Below are 22,812 nucleotides of genomic sequence, written 5' to 3' on the forward strand. Positions count from 1 at the left end.
GTGAATGGAGCAAGCTTGACCAGCTCATAACAAACATTATTTATGAACCATTGAGACCTTTGTCATATAATCGGTTCAGGCATATAAAAGAAGACATATCACAGCTTGTTTTCGAATCACTTGCTTTTCGAAGTGCACAGAGTGCACAGTATATCATTTTAAACAGCAGCAGGTATCGTTTCTGTTCCGGGGGTATCGCGAGATTTGGCTGCCAGACAGGAAACGGTCGACAGTCTCGCGATATTTGGCACGTTCAGAAACGTACTTTTTGCTCTTTAGATACCTCTATAAAATTACACAGTGTACACATCGAAAAGCAACACAGCAGACACAATGTGTTATATGTCTTCTGTTATTTGCCAGAAGCGATTACTTTACAAAAGATCTCATAGTCACTCAGAAATAGTGTTTGTTCATGAGCTGGTCACAGAGCTCTCATTGACTCCACCCTAGTGCATTCTGCCAAACTTCCGGGTGCAGTTTGGCTCCCATGGTGCGACGAATCTGCCGTCTGGAATTGCGTGATAGCGAAAATGACGTTGGTGACTTTACCTCCATTTCATATACCTTTTTTTTTTTTTTTTTTTTATCCCACGATTTTTCACCCCGTGTCAATTATCTAATGTGATCGTGGGCTCTACACACCCTCCGCCGGACATGGGGAGAGCAACGGACTTGAACTCATGCTTCCTTCATGCCTGAGTGTCCAAGTTGCTCCTTTACACCTGACAGGGGGAGTTTCCCTGGTTGGACGTAACGCGTGGAAGGAACACGTTATTCCAACCAGTTCCTTTCCCCTCCATCGGGCGCCCTGGCTGGCCAGGGGGAGGCAGTTTAGAGACCAGGATTACTGCATGTTCTTTTGTGAAGGTACCTACCCTAGGGGACACGGGGAGAACATGCAAACTCCACACAGAGGGGCCCTTTCGCCTACCCTGCCTCGGGTATGGGCACTGATGACGTGGAAACACGCCACCAGCACCCACAGTGTCCCGAGCGGGAATCGAACCCAGGACCTTCTAGCTGTGAGGCGACAGCACTACCAACTGTGCCACCGTGCCCCCCATTTCATATACCTTGATGTAGTCCAGGAAGGAAGTGAGCCCCAGTGTCCATGACATCAGAGACACTGAGCTCACTGCTAAAGTCTAAAAAATCTAAAACCACATATTACACACATGAAGACCCCCATTAAAGTGTTCTAAATCTTCTAAACGTCATTATCATATATTCTTTTTGCAAAAAGGGTTTCCCTTTTTGCAAAAGTTTCCATTTAAAGGGTTAGTTCAGATTGTTAGACTTAGCTGTACGAAATACGACACGACACACATTCGACACGCGCGTGCCACACCCCCACAGGGAGTGCAGTGCCCGGTGTCGGGTCCGTCGGACCCACGGTTGTCCAGAACCGCCACAAAAGGCCTCTGCCCGGGCTCTGGACAGGGCCCCTGCCCCGTGTCCAAAAAACTCCATGGGCATAAAATGGACACAGACATAATATCTGGGTGGGGCATGCATTTCCAACTTGCATCATTCCAAGTAGGCCAGTGCCCAACGGGCACCGCTGTAGAGGCCCTATGGGTACCGCTCTAGTTAATAGTAAACAGACATTTGGGGGGATGGGGCGACCTCATCTGATTGTTGTTGTTTGTGTATCTACAGGCGACAGCCTCCTATTGGACAAAGGATAGCTTGGATCTAATGGCATCCCAGCTAACCTGTTGACGTCACAGTGACATCACAAGCCACCCTGCCGACATCTACCACATCATCTACCACACCTGCCGCTCAGACTTCTTCTACAATCATACAGCCCTCCGCGAGAGCAGCAGCGAGGTTAAATATTCTCCCTCCCACCGAACGAACCCCCCACCCCCCCACCAAGATGGCCGAAGACTTCCTCCTGAGCAGCACAGACCTGTCAGAGCTTTCTTCATCCTCGTCCTCGTCATCCTCGTCCTTCCTGGCGCTGGAGCAGCGCGCAGCCTTCATCTTCGTCCTGCTCCTCTTCGTGTTCCTGGGTCTGCTGATCGTGCGCTGCGCCCGGATCCTCCTGGACCCGTACCGCAGCATGCCCAGCTCCACCTGGACTGACGACAAAGACACCTTCGACTACCGGATTAGCTGACAGGCAGCGTGAGAGACAGCTATCATCCCTGACAGACACACACACGCAAGGAAGCGGAAAGCACAATACTTGTTATACCAACATCCAAACTTTTGTGTCGGAAAGAGAGGTGCGATAAATACATTTTAACATCATTCAGAACTTTTGACAAAATCGTATCAAAATGGGGGTCTGTGACATTGAATTAAAGTGTGCCCCTAACACACGGATGTGCCGCACTTGTATGAACTGAGTTTAACAAGGTGTTTAAACAAGGTGTTAAAACGAGCTGCTGCTCATTAGGGATGCTGTCTCTCACAGATCAACCTATTTTTTTTATTGATTCATGCTTTTATTTGTTGAATTTTCTTCTTCACAGTGTCTTAATGACTGTTAATGACTGAACATGGAATCAATGACAACATAATGACTCAGTGAATCACCCTGGCTGAACACTGAATCACTCCTACTGAACACTGAATCACTCTAGCTGAACACTGTCTGAATCACTCTGGCTGAACACTGAATCACTCTGAACACTGAATCACTCCTACTGAACACTGAATCACTCCTACTGAACACTGAATCACTCTGGCTTAACACTGAATCATTCTGGCTGAACACTGAATCACTCTGGCTGAACACTGAATCACTCTGGCTGAACACTGAATCACTCTGAAGACTGAATCACTCTGAACACTGAATCTCTCTGAACACTGAATCACTCCTACTGAACACTGAATCACTCCTACTGAACACTGAATCACTCTGGCTGAACACTGAATCACTCCTACTGAACACTGAATCACTCTGGCTGAACACTGAATCACTCTGGCTGAACACTGAATCACTCTGAACACTGAATCACTCTGAACACTGAATCACTCTGGCTGAACACTGAATCACTCTGAACACTGAATCACTCTGAACACTGAATCACTCTGGCTGAACACTGAATCACTCTGAACACTGAATCACTCTGGCTGAACACTGAATCATTCGGTACAACGGCATGCACCATGGAATAATGACATTTAACATAGTCAACGTAGATGGGTTGGGTTAAATACATGTCACTGCATGCACATACATACATACACACGCACGCACGCACGCGCACGCACACACACACACACACACACACACACACACACACACACACACACACACACACACACACACACACACACACACACACACACACACACACACACACACACACACACACACACACACACACACACACAGCCAGAACCAGTCCATTGCAGTTTGCAACCGTGCTCCTACAAAGCAGCTCGGTCCCTGGTCGTTGCTAAGGAACTAGCGGTTCCCTCTCATCATGATGTCAAAACGATCCAACATTACATAATATTTACTGTCAAAATGATCAACCAGTACTCACTTCAAGTCCTTTTAGGAACAATTATTATTGCATTATGTAGGAACAATAGAGAGATGTATTTCTGTGTGAAGCATTAAGGTTGCCAACTGATCAAAGTAAGGGACAATGTTGTGCCTGATAATAATAATAATAATAATAACAACAACAACAACAACAACAACAACAATAATAATAATAATAATAATAATAATAAACAAGGGTTGTAACGATGCAATTTAACAGTGATACGATATGCATCACAATGCATGGTTGATGAAGCCGATGGACGTTGCATTGATAAGAAGGGGTGGCAGATATAGGTACAATACACAGCCCAAATGTCAAGTTTACTAAGTATTGAGGATTTATGTATCTCAACATAAGAGAAAACATGTGTAAACAAACACATGCCAGTGCTGTTGAACAAGTTTATGATTATGAAACCTATGGAAAAAGTTGAATCTGCAACACAATATAGGTGAGGGGCTGCTTCATCTCTCTCTCTCTCTCTCTCTCTGTCTCTGTCTCTCTCTCTCTCTCTCTCTCTCTCTCTCTCTCTCTCTCTCTCTCTCTCTCTCTCTAAACGACATTGAAGACCCCTGACCTAAAACGAGTTGAATTGCAGTGATATTTTTATTTTAGTGGATTACTTTCTGATCACTTCTACGTCTACGAATATGTACCTGGTAAGAGACTGTTGTTTTAGTGGATTACTTTCTGATTACTTCTACATGTACGTTCCTTGGTATAGTGCTCGCATTCCTTTTGAAGTTAAAAAGAGGAGACATTGGCGAACATGAAATACCATCAAGAGTGAACCCCTCTGCTAATAGATTAACTGAAATATGGGTCCATGCCAGAACAGAGAACTGCCAAATGTACTTTGATATGCTGTCTTTGAAATAAAACTGTATTTTTAATGTGTGGGGACTGACTACATGCACCACTTTGTTCTGCTTCTCACTGGTTCTCAACGTGCAGTCCTATAGGGACCCCCATGCAGGGGTCCTTAAGGGGATTCCAAGTGGTCAATCTATAGTTAGTTATAGGAAACAAATGGATCCTTAGGGGGTGTGTGTGTGTGTGTGTGTGTGTGTGTGTGTGTGTGTGTGTGCGCGTGTGCGCGTGTGTGTGTGTGCGCGTGTGTGCGTGTGTGTGTGTGTGTGTGTGTGTGTGTGTGTGTGTGTGTGTGTCTTCATATGTCTTGATGAATTGAATACATATGACCACAATAGAGGGCATTTGCTGTTATCCTTTTAGCATCATTGTATAATCGTGCACCACTGCACTATTTACAAACTGTTAAAAGGATCCCTGACTAATAAGACAAATATGCCTTAAAATATTATATTTGCCCTCTACAACTAAAATAAAAAAATAAAAACACCTTCAATATTTCATTTCTTTCAGAAATTAAGAATATTCATTGCTGCTCCTGTCACAAGTTGATGATGTCATATGTCCATGTGTGGTCTAGCCCTATGGAATATGGAATGCATATGTTAATAAAAACACCGTAATACTTCCTAGGGTGTGTGTGTGTGTGTGTGTGTGTGTGTGTGTGTGTGTGTGTGTGTGTGTGTGTGTGTGTGTGTGTGTGTGTGTGTGACTGTGTGTGTGTGTGTGTGTGTGTGTGTGTGTGTGTGTGTGTGTGTGTGTGTGTGTGTGTGTGTGTGTGTGTGTGTGTGCGCGCGCGCGTGCGTGCGTGTACAAATGATAAATGTGATCGGGACATCCCTAATATCAATATTATATCCATATCATGATATTACACTGGATATTGTCTGTAATTTGGGTTTTTGTACTATTGTGATATATGGCATAAACGTGCATATATTATATAAATATCGGATCGGGAAAAATCGGTATTGGATACTCAAAATCAAATGATTGGAATCGGATCAGGAGCACAAAAAAAACCTGATCGGGACATCCCTACTTACAATCTTACTGAGCAGCAGTAGCTACATCAGTGATGCCTATTATGTAATAAACAATTGTTACCTGTAGAGGGCAGTGTGACCCCATGTATGAAACAATTCCCCACCCAACTAGACTAATGAGCTTCATTGGAAATCAATTGTTATAGAGACCTGTGAGATTCCTGTGAAATGCAGACTCAATGTTGTAATTCAAAGGTTAATCACATGAAACTGTAGGATAAATGGATTATGACACTTGGTGGTAGCTAATTAGTATGTGTCTATCTAACTAAATCTTAATTTCTCTTAGAAGTGTATCTACCCATCTTCTTTTCTCTCATAAAAGTGTAACAGCAACAACTGTCTCCTAGACTGAATAATAAAATGATGATAACGATAACAACAATAATAATCCAGACTTTTGACTCAGTTCAATTTTTATTCAACCCTTAAATCACGTTTCACAATCTTCTTGGAAGACAACAGCATCTTAATTCCTTTATTCTCATCTTATTTTGGCCAAGGGGGGCTTGGTCCAAAAAGCAAAGCACAGAAAGGCTCAAAGAAAGACATAATATACTGTTATGGAATGTCTAAATGACGTTGCTTTATAGTGGATAGGCGTCGCTAATTAACCAGCAAACACATCGACTAGTGTCAACTTACAAAAAACAGTGCACAAAACTTTGTGTTTTTCTGAAAGTTCCCCACATACTATTGGTACACTTTAAAATCCTTTGTGCTAGTTTTAAGTCTCGGACTCCGAGTAGTTGACCCCCAAAAATGACTTAATTCGTTATTTTCTATCAATTACACACTCCAATGAAGCCTTGAATTCATGGAGATTTCTTTGTTTTTGTCACATTCCTAAGCCAATAATGTGATGACCGGTGGAGTCTCTTGTTTGGTCATGAAATTATTGGCATGTGACAAATGTGACAAAAACACATGGGTTGGGTGAACAACTTTACACTAACACAGGATTTTACTGCATAGATGTGCTCAACAATATCAAATGATGAAATGACAGAGTCACAGGAGGATAAAACATGGGAACGACATTAAACATGAACAAGTTAACTGGATATATACCCATCATGGGAACAATTAACTGTTTGCAAACACATTATGCACTGAAAAAGTTTAATCAATCGATCGATCAAAACTAAAAAACTAAATGGTGCTCACAGTTTTCCGCAGAGTTCTGGACAGTGCGTAGGTGCAGTGCAGTGCATCTTTTATGAAATGATACAGGACCACAATAAAACGTGAGATTTGGACCGTGAATGTGATTTGCAGCTCCAGTTCTTTTTTTTACCTTCCAAAATACACTATTCTTTTCTACTTAATACAACTTCCTAGCTTTCCAAACTCGTCATGAACCAAGAGGCTACGCCGCCCTACAAAGCCAAAGTGCAGTAACTACAGCGGGGAAAATAGCTAATATTGGGTTTAAAAGCGTTATAACTGGTCAGCCAAATGAGATATCGGAAAATAAGTGATATTACACTAATTGTAAATATGTTCTTGAGGTAATCGTTCATCCCCCAAACTCTAATGTGACCTTTGGGATACACAAAATAATAAGTCGGTGTGTCCAAAAAACGCAGCTACTGCACTTGGGCTTTGTAGGGCATGACGTTTTAAGTATCTGATATCTTTAAGACGTGTAACAGTGAAACATTAAGAACGTTAAGATATGCTACAGATTATCTCTCAAACGTTGTCACAGGTATGTATTGGCACCGAGTTTTAACCTTATAATAATCAATGCTTTGATCACGCTCTGCTTGTTTCTTATGATGGATGCATGGATGCCATCTAATGAGGTCCTCATCCTCTGATCCTCAGCTAGATGTCTAGACCTCTATAGCAGTGGTTCCCAAACTTTTAGCTCTTTAGTCTTGACTATTCATTAATTTTTTTCTAATATATAGAATTCTTTGATTTTTCCCCCGTTTATTTCGTCATGAAAATACTGGAAACAAGAATACAATTGTTTTTAATTAATGAAATGTTATGCTTTTTGAGTATTTTTTTTTTATGTCCACGATCCCAGTGTTTGGTAAACAGTGCTCTATAGAATTAGCCTATGGAATTAGCTCCAGGACCGCCAACTCTCTGTCCTGTATAGATCTACATACAATATATCACGGTCAGGCAGAAACCTCGTATATCCATACTTCAATACATTCTTTCTTTCTCTTCACTTAATGCCCTACGTCATCTTCAAGCGAAAGTGATGAGAATAGCTGATCTACAAGCTCACAAGGTGTCGCGATAGGATGCGTCGCAAGCTTGTAGATTGGCTGTTTTCACTATTTCTGAATATTTTCGTTCAGTTTCCTGAAAAGTAACAGTTCGAGGTTTTCCTATGAAGGCCAGAAGAGAACACAGGGTTTTTCAAGCGGTGGTAAAGTATCACAAGTAAATGTTGATAATCTTTGAATGTAGGCCTGTAAATTATTGCTACTTTTACTTAAGTAAAAGCGAAATCGGAATACTTCTTCCACCGCTGATTATCAGTCTTGCAGGGACGTCACATCAGTGACATTCCGTGTGAATGTAATGGATTACTCTGATCTGATCATGTGGTCACAGCGAGCCCAGATTAGCTGACCTCGTTATCTAGTCGCCCTGTTGATTCCTAACAAGGCCTAACGAGCGATTAGTTACATTAAGACTGATAAGTGATTAGCATGTCAGAAAAGACAACATTCAGCACAGAAAAAAAAAAGACATTGTATAACACATGAAACAAAAACAAAACTTAAAGCGCAATGCAACTTTGGTAGAGGTTTGTCATGGTGTTACTCCAAATATCAGTGTGATATCTTCCAATTAGTTGCTCCGTTGAGGGGAAATCAATAACACCTCTCCTCATTGACTTGCATTGTACACTGAAGGAACTCTTAAGGTAACTAATTTAGCACATAAACAAATACAAAGCCGATTCTGACAATATATAAAAAGCCGTACCTAGTTTTGTGTTGTTCTTGTTTGACTTTGTTTGCATTCGTTTATGTGCTTAAAAAAACTAAAAAGAGTGACTTTCAGAACTGTTTCGCTGTCAATGAGGACATTTCAATTCCTAATCAACATACACTAGCAACTATTGAAGATATCTCACTAATATTTAGAGTTACCTCACGGCAAGGTAACTACTCAACCCAGACCTCTACCCAAGTGCCATTTTGCAGTTACAGTGGTTAAGAATCTTTTGGGAGGCAAACAGTGGTTAAAGGCGTTTTTCACTTAAAAACACTTCTGAGGTCATTTTAACGTCTACTTGAATATGTGAAGTTGAAGTTACAATGGGTTTATATAGGAAGGGGGTCATGTCTGATGGAATGAATATATCAAATATTGAAACAAGCAACTTAAAAACTGTCTGGGGGGGAAGCACACACAAGCCAGAGTAGACCCACAGAATGACCCCATACGTATTTTCAAGTGAAAGACCCCCTTTTAAGTTTTCGAGAACCTAGTTAGGGAATGTGTGTGTTGTGATTCAGGTTGATAGTTGAGTGTGTTTGGCATTTGTCATGGCATGGAGGGCAGGTGGGTAGTGCCAGCCTGGCCGAGAGGAGGGGAGAGGTGAACAGGTTTCCAGGTCGGCAAATGGTGGTGGTGTGGGGAGGGGAGGGGGACAGAGAGAAACCCCTCTTCATGCCAGCTTCAAAAACTGGTCCACTGCGTCTTCTTCCACGGCCTCCGAGAGCATCTCGTAGTCCTGTTGGGAGGAAGAGAGAGAAACGGTCAGCTTCAGTTTGTCCAGGGTTGGGACCATGGTCATCGCCATGCTGGCTCGTGGTGGACAGTTTTGTCAATAACATTTCTGCCATGGATATACATGAGTGGACAATAATATGACCAGAAACACATACAGAGCTTTCCCTAAATGACAATGGTTAACAGATCTGTAACACATCCATGTGGTTCCATTTGTACACTCTGAGTTAAGTGGGTGCTTGCAAATGAACCACTAGTACTAGTGGACTCATTATGCCATTGTGTCGTAGTAAATAAATGTCATGTATATTCTGAAGAAAACCTGCAGACTTCATTCACTACATTCAGTAATTGTAATTGCGTCATATGATCAAAATTCGCCACGGAAACATTTGTTGTCTGTGTATGACCCCTGGCTTGGACCATAAACATTATTAGCGTTTATCATGATAAATAAAAGCTCTCACAGCAATCGTATCGCGGGGATTTTAATTTATCGTGAAATTGTCGTTAACACCCTGTGATCAAATCGCTTTTGCTGCTTACTGACCGCTGCTGGTCGCTCTGGTGTGTGCAGGCCAGCGTGGCTCGCTTTAGTGCGTGCTACGAGCTTGCTGCATGCAGAAAGAGAGGCAGCAAACACTCTCTGGAGAGGAGATTAATCCCTACAAACAGATTCACTGATGTTGTCCCACATTATAAGTACTGAATTTGTCCCATAACAGAGCAGGATAAAGTTGTATGCATCCCATGGATGCCCTGGTGGTTAGTTTAATGCATCCTCTCAATTATCTGCGTCACTGATGCAGGACGCAGACCTACATCACTGAAAGTGCATGTCAACTCAATACTAAAGTAGAATGTGGGGCTATTTTACTTAAAACCCTGCAAGACCCACTGTTGCTTTAGGGCATCATTTATATTTTGTTTGTTTTCCTGTTCTTTTTTCACCTAATCATCATCATCATTGGGTCCTATTGTTTAGTCTTACAATGCCACACAAATTCAAAATCATCTCTCTATTTCACTGGAAAGTATTCACAAAAAAGTAAGTAAAATGCCTGTAATATTTGTGTTGGTGATCATCAGAATGTCTAGAACATGTACATATGTTATTATTGTGAAAGATATCCCCCAAATGTAAATAAATATTTTTATTTTATAATTATTTATTGATCCTCGTTAAAACCATCGTTTATTTTCATTTCATTTTTGTCCTTACCCCGCAGTATTGGTCCTCGTTGAACAGCTGTGGGGGAGTGGCTTTGGGGTTCCCAGACTTGGCTCTCATCTCGTCCCTGATCTCTCCTCCCAGCGAGATGTCGATCAGCTCATACTGGATACTTTTACTCTCCAATATCCTGAGTACCTCGGCCTGCTGAGACTTGATCTGAAATCAATCAATCAATAAATAATAGGACAGTCACGATAGTGCATCATACTACTTTTGTGTTAAAATACGGAGATAAGAGGTTTCTGCCCGACAGTATGCAATGCGTCCCTCTGGAGTGAGTGTGGAAGTAAGGGTGGCCCTCTACATCATCAAAGTTGCCCACCCCTGACGTACTATAGGGTTAAGTGCTTTACAGAGTCGAACACAATCGACGCAGGAAGCCCTAAGCAACGGAGGGACAGAGAGAAATTTCTCCCCTTGCGTCAGCTCCCTTGCGTCAACCGTCAGCTTGGGTACGAAAGTGGTTAAACAGATTGTGATACATTATTAACTAATGTTGCTGGGGACCTCCCTCAAGGACCCCCTGCCCTGGGTGCTGGTTTACAGGACCCATACAGGAGAAATGGAATATTTACCTTTAAAGAAATGTTTCCCAAAAAGTGGCACTCGGGACCCATTTATGGATCACGGACCATTTTGTATTGTATTGACTAGAGTGAAAATCCTATTTAATTTTCCTACATTTAAAGGATATATTTCAAAAGACTATTTTTTGAATATTTAGTGAAAATAGCTGATCTACAAGCTTGCAACATGGAGTGAAGCGACGCGTTGTGTGCTTGTATAGCTAGTTTGGGTCGCGGGCAAACATCTAATGTCTCAACCTGAAACATTTAGAACTCATACAGGAGAGGTGAAACTGTCCTGTAAAATGCCACAGCTCGCTTGGTCTTCAACCAGCCTAAATTCTTACATGTCTCCCCCCTTCTCCGTTCCCTCCATTGGCTCCCGGTCCCTGCCCGCACAGAATACTCTGATGCTGGCATTCAAAGCAACCAAAGGTATGGCTCCCCCATATCTTGGTATGATATGATGATGATGATAAGTATGATCGAACCCTACAAACCCTCCCGCGCACTCAGATCAGCCAACACAGGGAAGCTGGAAGTATCTTCACACCGGGACAACGCTCCACACGTCCAAAACTCTTCTCCCTTCTGGCTCCAAAACTATGGAATGCACTTCCCATTACAATCAGAACTGCAGCCTCACTCCCAATGTTCTGCCGTAGTCTGAAAACCCACCTTTTCAGACGCCATCATGGCCCGTAGCACTTGCCCTAGCCCTTAGATAGCACTTTATGTAGACTTAGATAGCATTTTATACAGACTTATAGCATGTTACAGCACTAGAATTGCATTTTATGTAGTCATAGCACTTTATAGTATATATGTATAGTATAGTATAGTATAGTATAGTATAGTATAGTCAGCGACCCCTTGGACTAGGGTGTCCTCAGTTACTACAAGGGGGCCACCAAATCTTTGTGGGATAGGAAGACAAAAACAAAAATGTATTAACCATTTGAACCCTATAGAATTCTGGGGGGGGGGGGGGGGGGGGCATTTACCAAAAACAGCTGATCTACAGGCTCTCAACGCATGACACGTTATGAGCGTGTAGATCAGCTACTTTTGGCAAAAATGAGGGGAAAAGTCAGACAGAGCCAATTAAAGTTCAAGTTTATGTCTATATTTTATATATTAATTATTATGGGTTTAAGTGTGTTTATTGTATGAAAATACACATTTAAATGAATCCAACATACTAATAAAAAAGACCATGTGTAAACAAACACTGATAACAGTGCTGCCAAACAAGTATATGAATTTAACTACCAAATCTATGAAAAAGTTTAATCTGCAACACAATTGTATATAATATGTAGTGGGTGATCCCTGCTTCACTTCATGCCGCGCTGCAAGCTTGTACATGTGCTATTTTAAAATATATATATATATGTTTATTGATTTTTACATAAATCTTTTCTTCCGATGGGGATTTAGAAGGAATTTGTAGAATCGGCCTCAGGTCTTAATGGGTTAACCAAAGTAATCATGAACTTTAACCTACTGGGTTCATATTTGAGGTCAGTGACTGTCTGTGCCTTTGTTTAAACAATAATGTCTCGTTATCTTACTGTGTGGTTTAATGATTGATACGTCCCATTAGCTCAATGCTATCTGCCAGTAGTGGAAAGCAAGTACAGTAAGTACATTTACTGTAATTAAGTACAATTTTGAGGTATTTGTACCTTACTTGAACACATATTTCCGATTTCCAGTCATTTTACTTCTACTCCACTACATCTCAGAGGCAATTATATATATAGTACTTTTACTGCACTACATTTATTTGAAAACTTTAGTTACTGGTTACTTTGTAGAGTTTGATTATTATTACATAACATACAGTAACACCACTTCAGCCCTATATACATTTAGGCCATTTGACGATCTACAAGCTCACAATGCGTCGCATTGAGCATGTAGATCTGCTAGGATTTGTATACAGTACATTTGAAACTTGATATGACACATTTTGCATAATGAGTACTTTTACTTTTGGTACTTTAGGTACATTTTGATTCCAATACTTTTGTGCTTTTACCAAAGTACATTTTGAATTCCGGACTTTTACTTTACGTAACAGAGTATTTCTATATTGCAGTACTATTGATACTTTTACTTAAGTAAAACATGATGTTTGTACTTTTTCCTCCACTGTTATCTGCCAGGGCTGTGTTGAGGAAGTCACCACTCACCACACCCATGGGCATGGCACTAACGGTATAAGCTGGCATTCAGAGGGTACGTGGGAACATGGCACACTATTGTAATAATACATTCTGGCACATAAGATTAGGGTTGTCACAATTATTACATAATCATCATATAATCACAATTATTTGAGATAATTCGCAATTATTTTGTCATGATCGTGCTCAGAAATAGCAGATCTACAAGTTGACAACACTTCACTTTGTGACGCGTTGTAAACGTTCTTTTAAAAGTAAAGAATATATTAAAATGCCAGTTAATTATTGGTATATTATTTGTCATATCTGCCCTGTGCACTTTTTTTATTACGAAGCCTAAAAGACCAACATAAATTTCTATTCATAATGTTCCAATTTCCAATGGCAAAAACACAATTAAATCGATAATCGTAAATGATGTGTGTGACAATTAATCATCAATTTAAATGTGTATTCGTGACAGCCCTACATAAGATTATTGCGATTCATTTCCATGTGTAGTCAACAGTGGTTGAATGTAACCAAGTAGGCTACATTTACTCATGTGCTGTACTTACTGTAAGTACAATTTGAGATACTTTACTTGAGTATTTAAATACTTTACAAGTACTTTTACTCCACTATTTTCTTTTAATGACTTTAGTTCCTATTTACTATTGTAGATTGTAATAAGATTATTATTACAAACAAACATACTGGACTCATAGGCCTACTTGCAAGTAGAGTGTTTCATATATTGTGGTATTATTGCAACCCGAGTTCTTCTTTCCATGACTGGTCATATACTCATATGATCTCAATGGATTCCACACAGACATAATTGATGCCACATGTTTGTTTCACACACACAAACTGCAGTGTTTTTCCCCCTCTCAAACACAGCAACAAAGTCTGCTTTCTGCTTGTAGCTCACCATTGAAAACAGAAACACACATATGGTATCGCAGACCACTCCGATATATCATGTTTTAATGTAGCCTACTAGCCTTAATTAAATAAGATTAGATCCCACCAACCCGATTCTGACATTCTGTGTGACTCACTCTGTCTGTTTTGGACGCCAACCCCAAAGTACTTAGGTACAGTACGTCCATACTTCTCCATAAATGTACACACACAGTATTCACCTGAACTACATGGATGTTACCCGTTATATCGGGTTATTTGTGTTTTGTAATATTCCATATAGACTAATAAATACGTGTTGTAAATCTGGGTGTCACTGTATTCCCTCGTTTCCATTGGTGTAATACGGGCTTTCACCTGTTGAAACAGCGCCACAGTACTCATTGAGGATACGTCGGTGATATTCATGCAGTCACAGGCGGGATTAAAACACTTCTTTATTAGACTATATGGAACATTACCGAGCATAAAGGGCCCGTACGGTCGGGTAACGTCCGTTGCTTTAAGGTTGGTCCTTTATTTTTTATTTTACTTCATGTGTGGACTGTGGAGTAGGCCTGACGTACAAATGAATATATGGGGGGTTTCGAGTAAGACTGACAGAGATGCACAAACAAACAAACAAACAAACAAACAAACAAACAACAAAAATAAACGTTCTAGTCTTAAGGTCCAAAGCTAGATGTCATATCATATTTTAATAAATATATTATGTCAGTGAAATAGTAAACACATCCTCTTAATGGAAGCGATAGCAGCTTATTGCTGCCACCAGACTCACATAATGCTACAATATGCTACTTCTACCCATATACAATGACATCATTACAAATGTTTCTAACTTCTAAATGCTGCTGGAGCACCATTAATATTGAACCAACAAGACCGTGAGAGAAAGGCTATGGCTATCTTGCATAGATGTAGGAAATCATATCAAACCCAATCGCGGAACAAAACAACATGACTTCCCCTTCCTTTTCCTGGATGCTGGATGGACCTTCTGGCCTCAGTGTGTTCTGCAGTCTGCACCAACTTACAGACCAGACCATGCAGGGTTTAAAAGGCTACTATATAAAGCATGATGTGATCTATAATTTAACGATACATTATAATGATATTTTCTACAACAATAAAGGCAGTGGTCATGGTCAGCTGTGTATGCATGTGTTCAAGGCACTGAGGCAGGCCAAGCATTTAGAATAGCCTACTGTATATCCAGGGCATTCATTCAAGCTGGGTGTGTCTGTAGGTTTATGGATCAATAGAAGATGTGATCACAAGCTGATCAGAATCAATAAGTGCGTTCATAAGTGTACACTCACCTCTCTGCTGGCAGTAACGGTGGTGTAGTAGATTTTGATTCCCATGGTCTTGTTTATTTTTACGCAGGGTTTTGTTGTGGATGTTTGTGTCGCTAAACACACAGCAGCTCTGTCTCTCTCTTTCTCTCCGACTCTACAGAACCAACGCTGGCTGCGTACATTTAAAGAGACAGTACCATTAAATGTGGCTGACCAAACGGCCAGCGACGGTCCCTGAAAATGGTTGGGCTTGCATCTTTCTTTCTTTCTTTCTTTCTTTCTTTCTTTCTTCAATCATTCATTCATTTATTTACATACATACAATGGGTTAAATCCTCATATGACCAATAATTAGATATGATCCATTATGACATATTATTAACCAGTAAGACGTCCTGAGGGCGAGAAGCGAGGTCACGTGCACACATCCGCCTGGATGACAGCAGACTTCTGGGCGAGCGCTGGCGCTTTGGCATGGGGGGTGAGATCAACATATGGAATTAATTCTGTACTGGCCATATATGGAGCTTGTTGTTGATCCTGACCTAATCTAGAGAAAATATAAATTTTCCACATTCTATAAGTTCTAAGTGTATTTAATACACATTCTATATTACAGTAGGAGCAGAAACATTTACACATTATATAAGTTTATGTTACATTAAGTCGGTTCTTCGGTGCCAATGAAATGTTGTGACGAGTCACGACCCGAAATCATCTCGGCTCTCCAGCGGTGTTTCCTCCTTCATTCAGCCCAGCTTCAAGTTCCATTCGTCGGCGTTGAAGCCAAGGAAACAGCGGTAGTTTGGAAGAGAGTCTCTTTGGTGTAAATGTCTCCTAAAGGAGGTAAAACGAGTCCAATGGAGTCTGTACGGCTGAAGATACATGAACACATGACGTCAGTGGTGGGAGAGGACATATTGTGCGTTTTGGACAAACACACAACAAGCGGTGATGTTTGTCGGCTCAGATTGTTTGTGTTGGAGCGCCTCAGTGCGGCCGCACAGTTCATGGTCAACCTTTTCCAGAGAGAGATGGAGACACTAGAAACTCTGCTGGAGAAACAAAACAAACTGCTGGACATTGACTTTGATATGGACATCGATCTACACAATGCAGAGGTTACATCTGAATATGAGAAGTGGAGATCCAGTCTGGTCCAGGAGGAACCACAACCTCCACAACATCAGAGGAGATCCAGTCTGGTCCAGGACGAACCACAACCTCCACAACATCAGAGGAGATCCAGTCTAGTCCAGGACAAACCACAACCTCCACAGCATCAGAGGAGATCCAGTCTGGTCCAGGAGGAACCACAACATCAGAGGAGATCCAGTCTGGTCCAGGAGGAACCACAACCTCCACACATTAAAGAGGAACAGGATGAGGAGGCTGATGTGTCATCATTGACATTACTACACTGGGAGACGAGCTGTGACACTCTCTCAGAGCAGTGTGTGGAGTCCACTCTGCAGGTGAAGATCAGTTCTCCAGCCACAACTGGTTCTATTAAACAGGTACCTGAAGACCACCTTAAACAGGAACCTGAAGACCACCTTAAACAGGAATCTGAAGACCACCTTAAACAGGAACCTGAAGACCACATGGATCTCAACTTTCTACACGTCCCTGTGTGTAAAGAGGAGGTTCCACCTGAAGAGGAGAGGAGCTCCAGTCTGGTCCAGGAGGAACCACAACCTCCACACATTAAAGAGGAACAGGAGGAGCTACTTCAAAGACCAGTGGCAGTGGAAAGTGAAGATGATGAAAACAGAGAGACAGAGCCTGTAGCCGGCACCTCAACTGAACACATGAAAACACAAGCTGATGTAGAGGACTGTGGAACATCACAACCAACTAGTGATGAGCAGCTCCTCTCTTCACACTGCTCTGACACTGAAGACGGTTATGAGTGGGAGGAGACTATGGGAGATCAGTCAGCTTTAAACACACTGAAATCACAAAACACACAACATGTGGGAGGAGCCAAGCTGTCCCAGGACCTGGAATCATCCAAACAACCTGACTCCATGAGGAGTCACACAGGGAAGAAAGGTTTTAGCTGTACAGAGTGTGGCAGAATGTTTAATCTAAAGGGGACTCTTAAAACACACATGATGATTCATACATCATGTGTATAGCATATATGTGTAGTTTATATGTATAGTGTCATTATATAGATATGTTCTAGTTATAGTTTATATGTATAGTGTCATTATATAGATATGTTCTAGTCACGGTCTTAGCTTACGCATGTTTCGCGATAAATGCATTTTTTTTTTACATATGTGATGTATTCCCATGCTTTTTGTTCTTGCCTATTGTAAGTCGCTCTGGATTAAGAGCGTCTGCTAAATGCCTAAATTGTAAATTGTAAATTGTGTACAGGGTTTGATGAGGTCAGATCAACATAGCCTATGGAATGTCAGAACATGTCAGCTCCATATATGGAGATCTAAGGGTGGCAGCAGGGGGGAGTGTCTTGAGTACAGGGTTTGAACCACTTGTACTTGTTGTTCTCCAAATATGCCATGGTGTCATACTAAATAAGGTTTAGACATATTCTGAAGAAAACCTAGTCCAAGAGTCTTAACATTCAGTAAGTGGGTGCTATGAATATGATCAAAATAAGAACATTATAATCACAGCATAATCACTGTAAGACTAGCTAAAAGAAGAGACCCTTGTTTGGCCCCTTTCCTATTACCTCTATGACTATGCATTTGTCATTATAGTCGGTCAGAATTCTCTTATGTTCAAAACTCTTACTTTTCAGGAAACTTAGAAAAAATGACCTGTGTTCCATGTATTTACGAGTTATTTAGTCTTGTTAACACTGTTCACTGGTTAATAGATTCATTGCGCGTGACTTTTATTGTGGACGGAGAAACAGGTCCATTGTTTCTCTGCAGGAAGCAGAGAATGTGGGACGGCATCCAATATTATTGTGCTGAATCAGCTTTTTTATTGAGGAACTGAGGCGCATGACTTACTATGAATACTCTACCAGTCTGCACACTGTATGCCTGCTCACTTCATACAGTGGACAGTCATCTAAGTAATGCATTTACGTGAGTACTGTACTTAAATACATGTTTTGAGTATCTGTGCTTTTTAATTGTTCATTCATTCATTCATTCATTCATTCATTCATTCGTCTGTCCGTCCCTCCATCCATCCATCCATCCATCCATCCATCCATCCATCCATCCATTCATTAATCCATTCATTCATTCATTCATTCATTCATTCATTCATTCGTTTGTTTTAAGATTAGGACTTACACTCTACCAATATTTAAAAGACAAATATTGTACATTTCTAGGAAGGGACCATGAAATAACCACTTAGTCCTGTTTCAAATATAGTGAAAATTGATATTTGACCTTATTTGTTTATTTTAGGGGAAACACTTTTTCTATTTTATTTTTTTTAATTTATGTTAAATCTGCACTATGCAACTTTCCTCTTCTAGCCCGGATATGAACCCGGTTACCATTGCGCTAATAGAGCCCGCCTGCTTGCTCGGCCTAAGGGGATGAATTGAATCTTGACCATCAAGTCAAAAGTTGTGTCAGATGTGTCTAGGTGAGACATGACCTTTGGCACGATCTAAATGTCTCAATAGAAGAGCAGGGAGACAAAATACAACCACCCCAATTCTATTGAATACTCTACCGTACAGGTTCGACCAAATTACATTTTATTGTGCCACTTTAGGGGGTAATTCCTCACGTTAAGTGCAGCAATGCATTGATCAAATGCATTGATGCATTGATAAAAAGCAAGTACTCCAGTTCTTTTCAAAAGACAGAAAATGTTACACTGCAACTTTCAGTAATATTTGACCAGGAGTATACTTTGACTCAAGTACTAGGTTGGTTTCCAACTTTCCACCATTGCTTAGTTAAATATGCTTATATCTCTGCTTCTGACTGTCCAACATGAAGTTGACTTAATGTCCACTTGAGGGCAGTATTGGACCAAACTTCACTTTGGATGCATGTGATCAACTTATTTTAACATCCAGTGCTGGAAGAAGTACTCACTACTCAGTTAACTAATTTGACTTATGTACAAAAGTATTGGCATCAAAATATACTTAAAGTACCACAATATGCCTCTGAGATAAAGTGAAGTAGGCTAGATAAAGTATAAACACAATGGGAATACTCAAGTAAAGTAGCAGTACCTCAAATTTGTACTTGAGTACAGTGTTATGATTTATGACCTCAGCTGCCTGACTCAGTGACAAAACATGTATCTGCATAAGCATATATAACCATGGCATGATGATTGTATCGGAGGTAGCTACTGAGTCTATGTGCAATATGATATGAGATGCATGCTTGTTCCTGCTCATTCTGTTCTTATCTGACTCGATGGATCCTCACCCACCACTCCAAGGTTTAGATGGAGACTTCTAGAGACCTTATAGATGGTCACCCAAATCACAACATACAGTACTTGTGTAGGCTAAATGTACCTAGTTACTTTCCAAAACTGATAACAGCTACAGTTCACTTCACACAGGATGTAGATTAGAGTTCTGTGATCAACCAAAAAACACACTGATGGTGGTGTTGATTGCATTAAAAAAACTCCTTTATTGCTTACTGGATTCTATTTCAAATATCAAATATTATTTTTGACAATATAGCCTAGCTACTTCATAAAATTCAAAATAAATAAATTACAAATCAATTGAATACAATTTCCAGATTGTCCAAATTGTTCGGTACAGCTTGCACAGTCACATCAATGAATTTCTTTGGACAGAAGGCCTGCATGTTACTAACTGTATTGAATAACTATCTGGGGAGAATATGTACATATACATGTGCATTTATGTAGTACACTCTCCTCACACATGTTGAAACCTACTGGCAGAACGGGTGTTTACTTAGGGATCACCATGGCAACCTGCAAGTGAGTAGGAGCCAATCAGAGTTAGTGTTGGGTGTTGCTTGCGTCAGAGTCCAACACACATACAAAAGGGAAAGATTAGAAACTCCAAACAGCTGGACAAAGCAGAGGTGATAGGTGTACTTCCTTTGCTTATGCATTAATTACCTATAATTAAAAGTAGCAATACCTTATTCAAAAACTTTTTCTTATGTGTATTGGCATCAAACTATACTTAAATTACCAAGATTAAAATAGCTGCCAAGTGGCCCCGAGTGCGCACCCGGGATCATAGTGTGAATCTGCCCTAAATCACCAGGATTAGAAGGACAATATCAGAGTCACCAGAAGCAGGGATGTGTGTCTATCAATGTGTCTATTACTCATTAGAAGGACAATATTAGTCACCAGAAGCAGGGATGTGTGTTTTAGATGAGTAGCATTAGGACAATATCAATCACCTCACCAGAACCAGCAGAAGCAGGGACGTGTTTTCAATGTGTCTTCATTAGGACAATATCAGTCACCAGAAGCAGGGATGTGTGTGTTGTTGATGAGTAACATTCATTAGACGAACCGTAATTAGAAGCAGATACACAGGTAATGCTGTAGCAGATAGACAGGCATACTGTATGTTGTATGTAGCAGATATACAGGTAATGTTGCAGCAGATATAGACAGGTGAAAAACTGGTAGGCCTACTGTAGTAGCCTGGCTATTAAGCCAGACCGAATCAGCCGTTGGCAAAAAAAAATGCCGGCGGATTACGGTCTGGAGAGGCTCAATTGTACGCCCATTTCCTACACCAGAGAACTGGTGTGGCCAATCGGGACACGGTATGCAATATGGGTGGGCTTTGGTATAGTGACGTTCAATGCTTGAGACCTTTGACTGACAGTAGCTCTGACCAATTGCGTCAAAGAGAAAATGTTTGAACCCGCCCCCCAGGAAACAAGATCCATACACAGCATCTCCAGACTCAAATACCACACGACAGTGTGATTTGAGTCTGGTTTATTAGCCAGGCTACTACTGTAGGTGATTTGTAAAACTACAGAATGGTGAAATGCCAATTTGAAGTCCTCTGTGTATTTAGCACAATATTCACTCACTTAAGTGAGTGAATCGTCGTAATGAATGAGTCGTAATCTGACTGTTAAGTGAATTGGAGGTCACTTTAAGGTCACATTCTCACCTAATACTTCGGTAGACTCGATGCGGATGGGCGGAGAAGTTGGGATTCTTGCATATTTAATTTGCTGTGGTTTGCCTTCACACTGGCTGTGTCAAGCGCAGCAAGGAAACGCAGCAGGGAATTGTATCAATGTGTTCAATTCATAAACTATAGCCTACACAGTGAAATCTATGGTGTTAAAATTATACTCATAACGTGCATGTTTCGTGCCGTCGGGGACTGGACCTCTCTCTCTCTCTCTCTCTCTCTCTCTCTCTCCCCCTTCGCACGCACTGTTCCTTTGGGCATAGAGGCACAGCACAGACAGAAAAGGTCCCTGGCCTAAGTCCCCACACAGTGACAGCACTCCATGTTTACGGCACGCACAGACAGACAGACAGAATATTCTGTAGGCTACACTGCAGTGTTTTTATGTGTTTCCTTAAGCAATTGATTAATGTACTCGTCCTCATTTCGACCATGGGCTTCGGTCTTCTCATTCAACCACGTCTATCCACGGTAACGGGACATCTTTGCGCTGCGTAAAATATGCCTTCTCCGTCTCCAACTGTGTTTAGCTCCTCACCCGCCACATTGTTTGCTTCATTTCCTTTATTTGATGCGGATTGCATTCACACCTGCACAGAATCGTAATCAAGTGCGATTGGAAGCGAAGCGAAACCCCCGTTTTTGGTCGGAGTAGAATGCGGTTCTTTGATGCGCATTAGGATTCGAATTATGCTGTTGTGAAGGTGTGAAGGTCACCTAAATTTCACTCTATTTTGTAAATACTATCTTACAGCAGTCCTAACGTGACTAATAGCTCTATTTTAATATGCCTTATGCCCCCTTAAATTTGAGAGCACGTTTAGTTTCCCACAATAACAGAAAACAGAAAAGACTCTTGTAAAGAGCCCTGAGGGTGTCCGCTCAACCATTATGGATTTGTGGGGCTTAAGTGGTTACTTTTCTAGAAAACGTCACAGCTGAATGTACGAAACTCCCAATTACGTTACAACCAGTTATCAAAATACATACAGACTTTCTATAAAATACATATACATATAGTAGTATTAGCCCTCTAGTGTCTAGCATTTTGCTATTATAGAAAAATATAATTTTAGGTGAAGGATGCAAATCTGTAGTGGGAAAAGCTAGTCCAACTTTGAAAGCTACCGTGAGAGAATTCACACATAATACAAATGTACAAAATTAGCATTAAAGTTACAGGCATCTATATCACATAGACATAATATGAATAAGCTAGTTCAGTGACTCTCAAACTTTTTCATTTCAAGGACCCACATTTGACACCTTTTAGTATCTCTTGATGTTAAATATCTCTATATTCTGATAGTAAGCATCATTGCTATAGAGTGTTTGTTCATGTTC

The 22,812-nt window shown here is 40.9% G+C and overlaps 1 protein-coding gene across 1 annotated transcript; it reads right to left on the reverse strand.

The window, feature by feature from the left end:
• Positions 1-5,829: 5,829 nt before the first annotated feature.
• On the reverse strand, positions 5,830-15,486 carry sh3bgrl3 (SH3 domain binding glutamate-rich protein like 3). The gene is made up of 3 exons (XM_079522554.1): positions 15,363-15,486; positions 10,365-10,532; positions 5,830-9,143 (listed from the first exon to the last, which is right to left on the reverse strand). Exons 1-3 carry the CDS (start codon positions 15,405-15,407, stop codon positions 9,078-9,080), a joined length of 279 nt encoding a protein of 92 aa, XP_079378680.1. The 5' UTR covers positions 15,408-15,486; the 3' UTR covers positions 5,830-9,077.
• Positions 15,487-22,812: the final 7,326 nt, after the last annotated feature.

Source organism: Electrona antarctica (genome assembly GCF_951216825.1).
Source record: "Electrona antarctica genome assembly, chromosome: 15".
Lineage (NCBI taxonomy): Eukaryota > Metazoa > Chordata > Actinopteri > Myctophiformes > Myctophidae > Electrona > Electrona antarctica.

Excerpts from the sequence above, each read along its gene's own strand:
- sh3bgrl3 (XM_079522554.1), bottom strand. The coding sequence starts at position 15,407 with ATGGGAATCAAAATCTACTACACCACCGTTACTGCCAGCAGAGAG. Across the intron at positions 10,533-15,362 it reads CCGTTACTGCCAGCAGAGAG|ATCAAGTCTCAGCAGGCCGA; the intron begins GTGAGTGTACAC and ends GATTGATTTCAG. Across the intron at positions 9,144-10,364 it reads ACGAGGACCAATACTGCGGG|GACTACGAGATGCTCTCGGA; the intron begins GTAAGGACAAAA and ends TCCTCCCAACAG.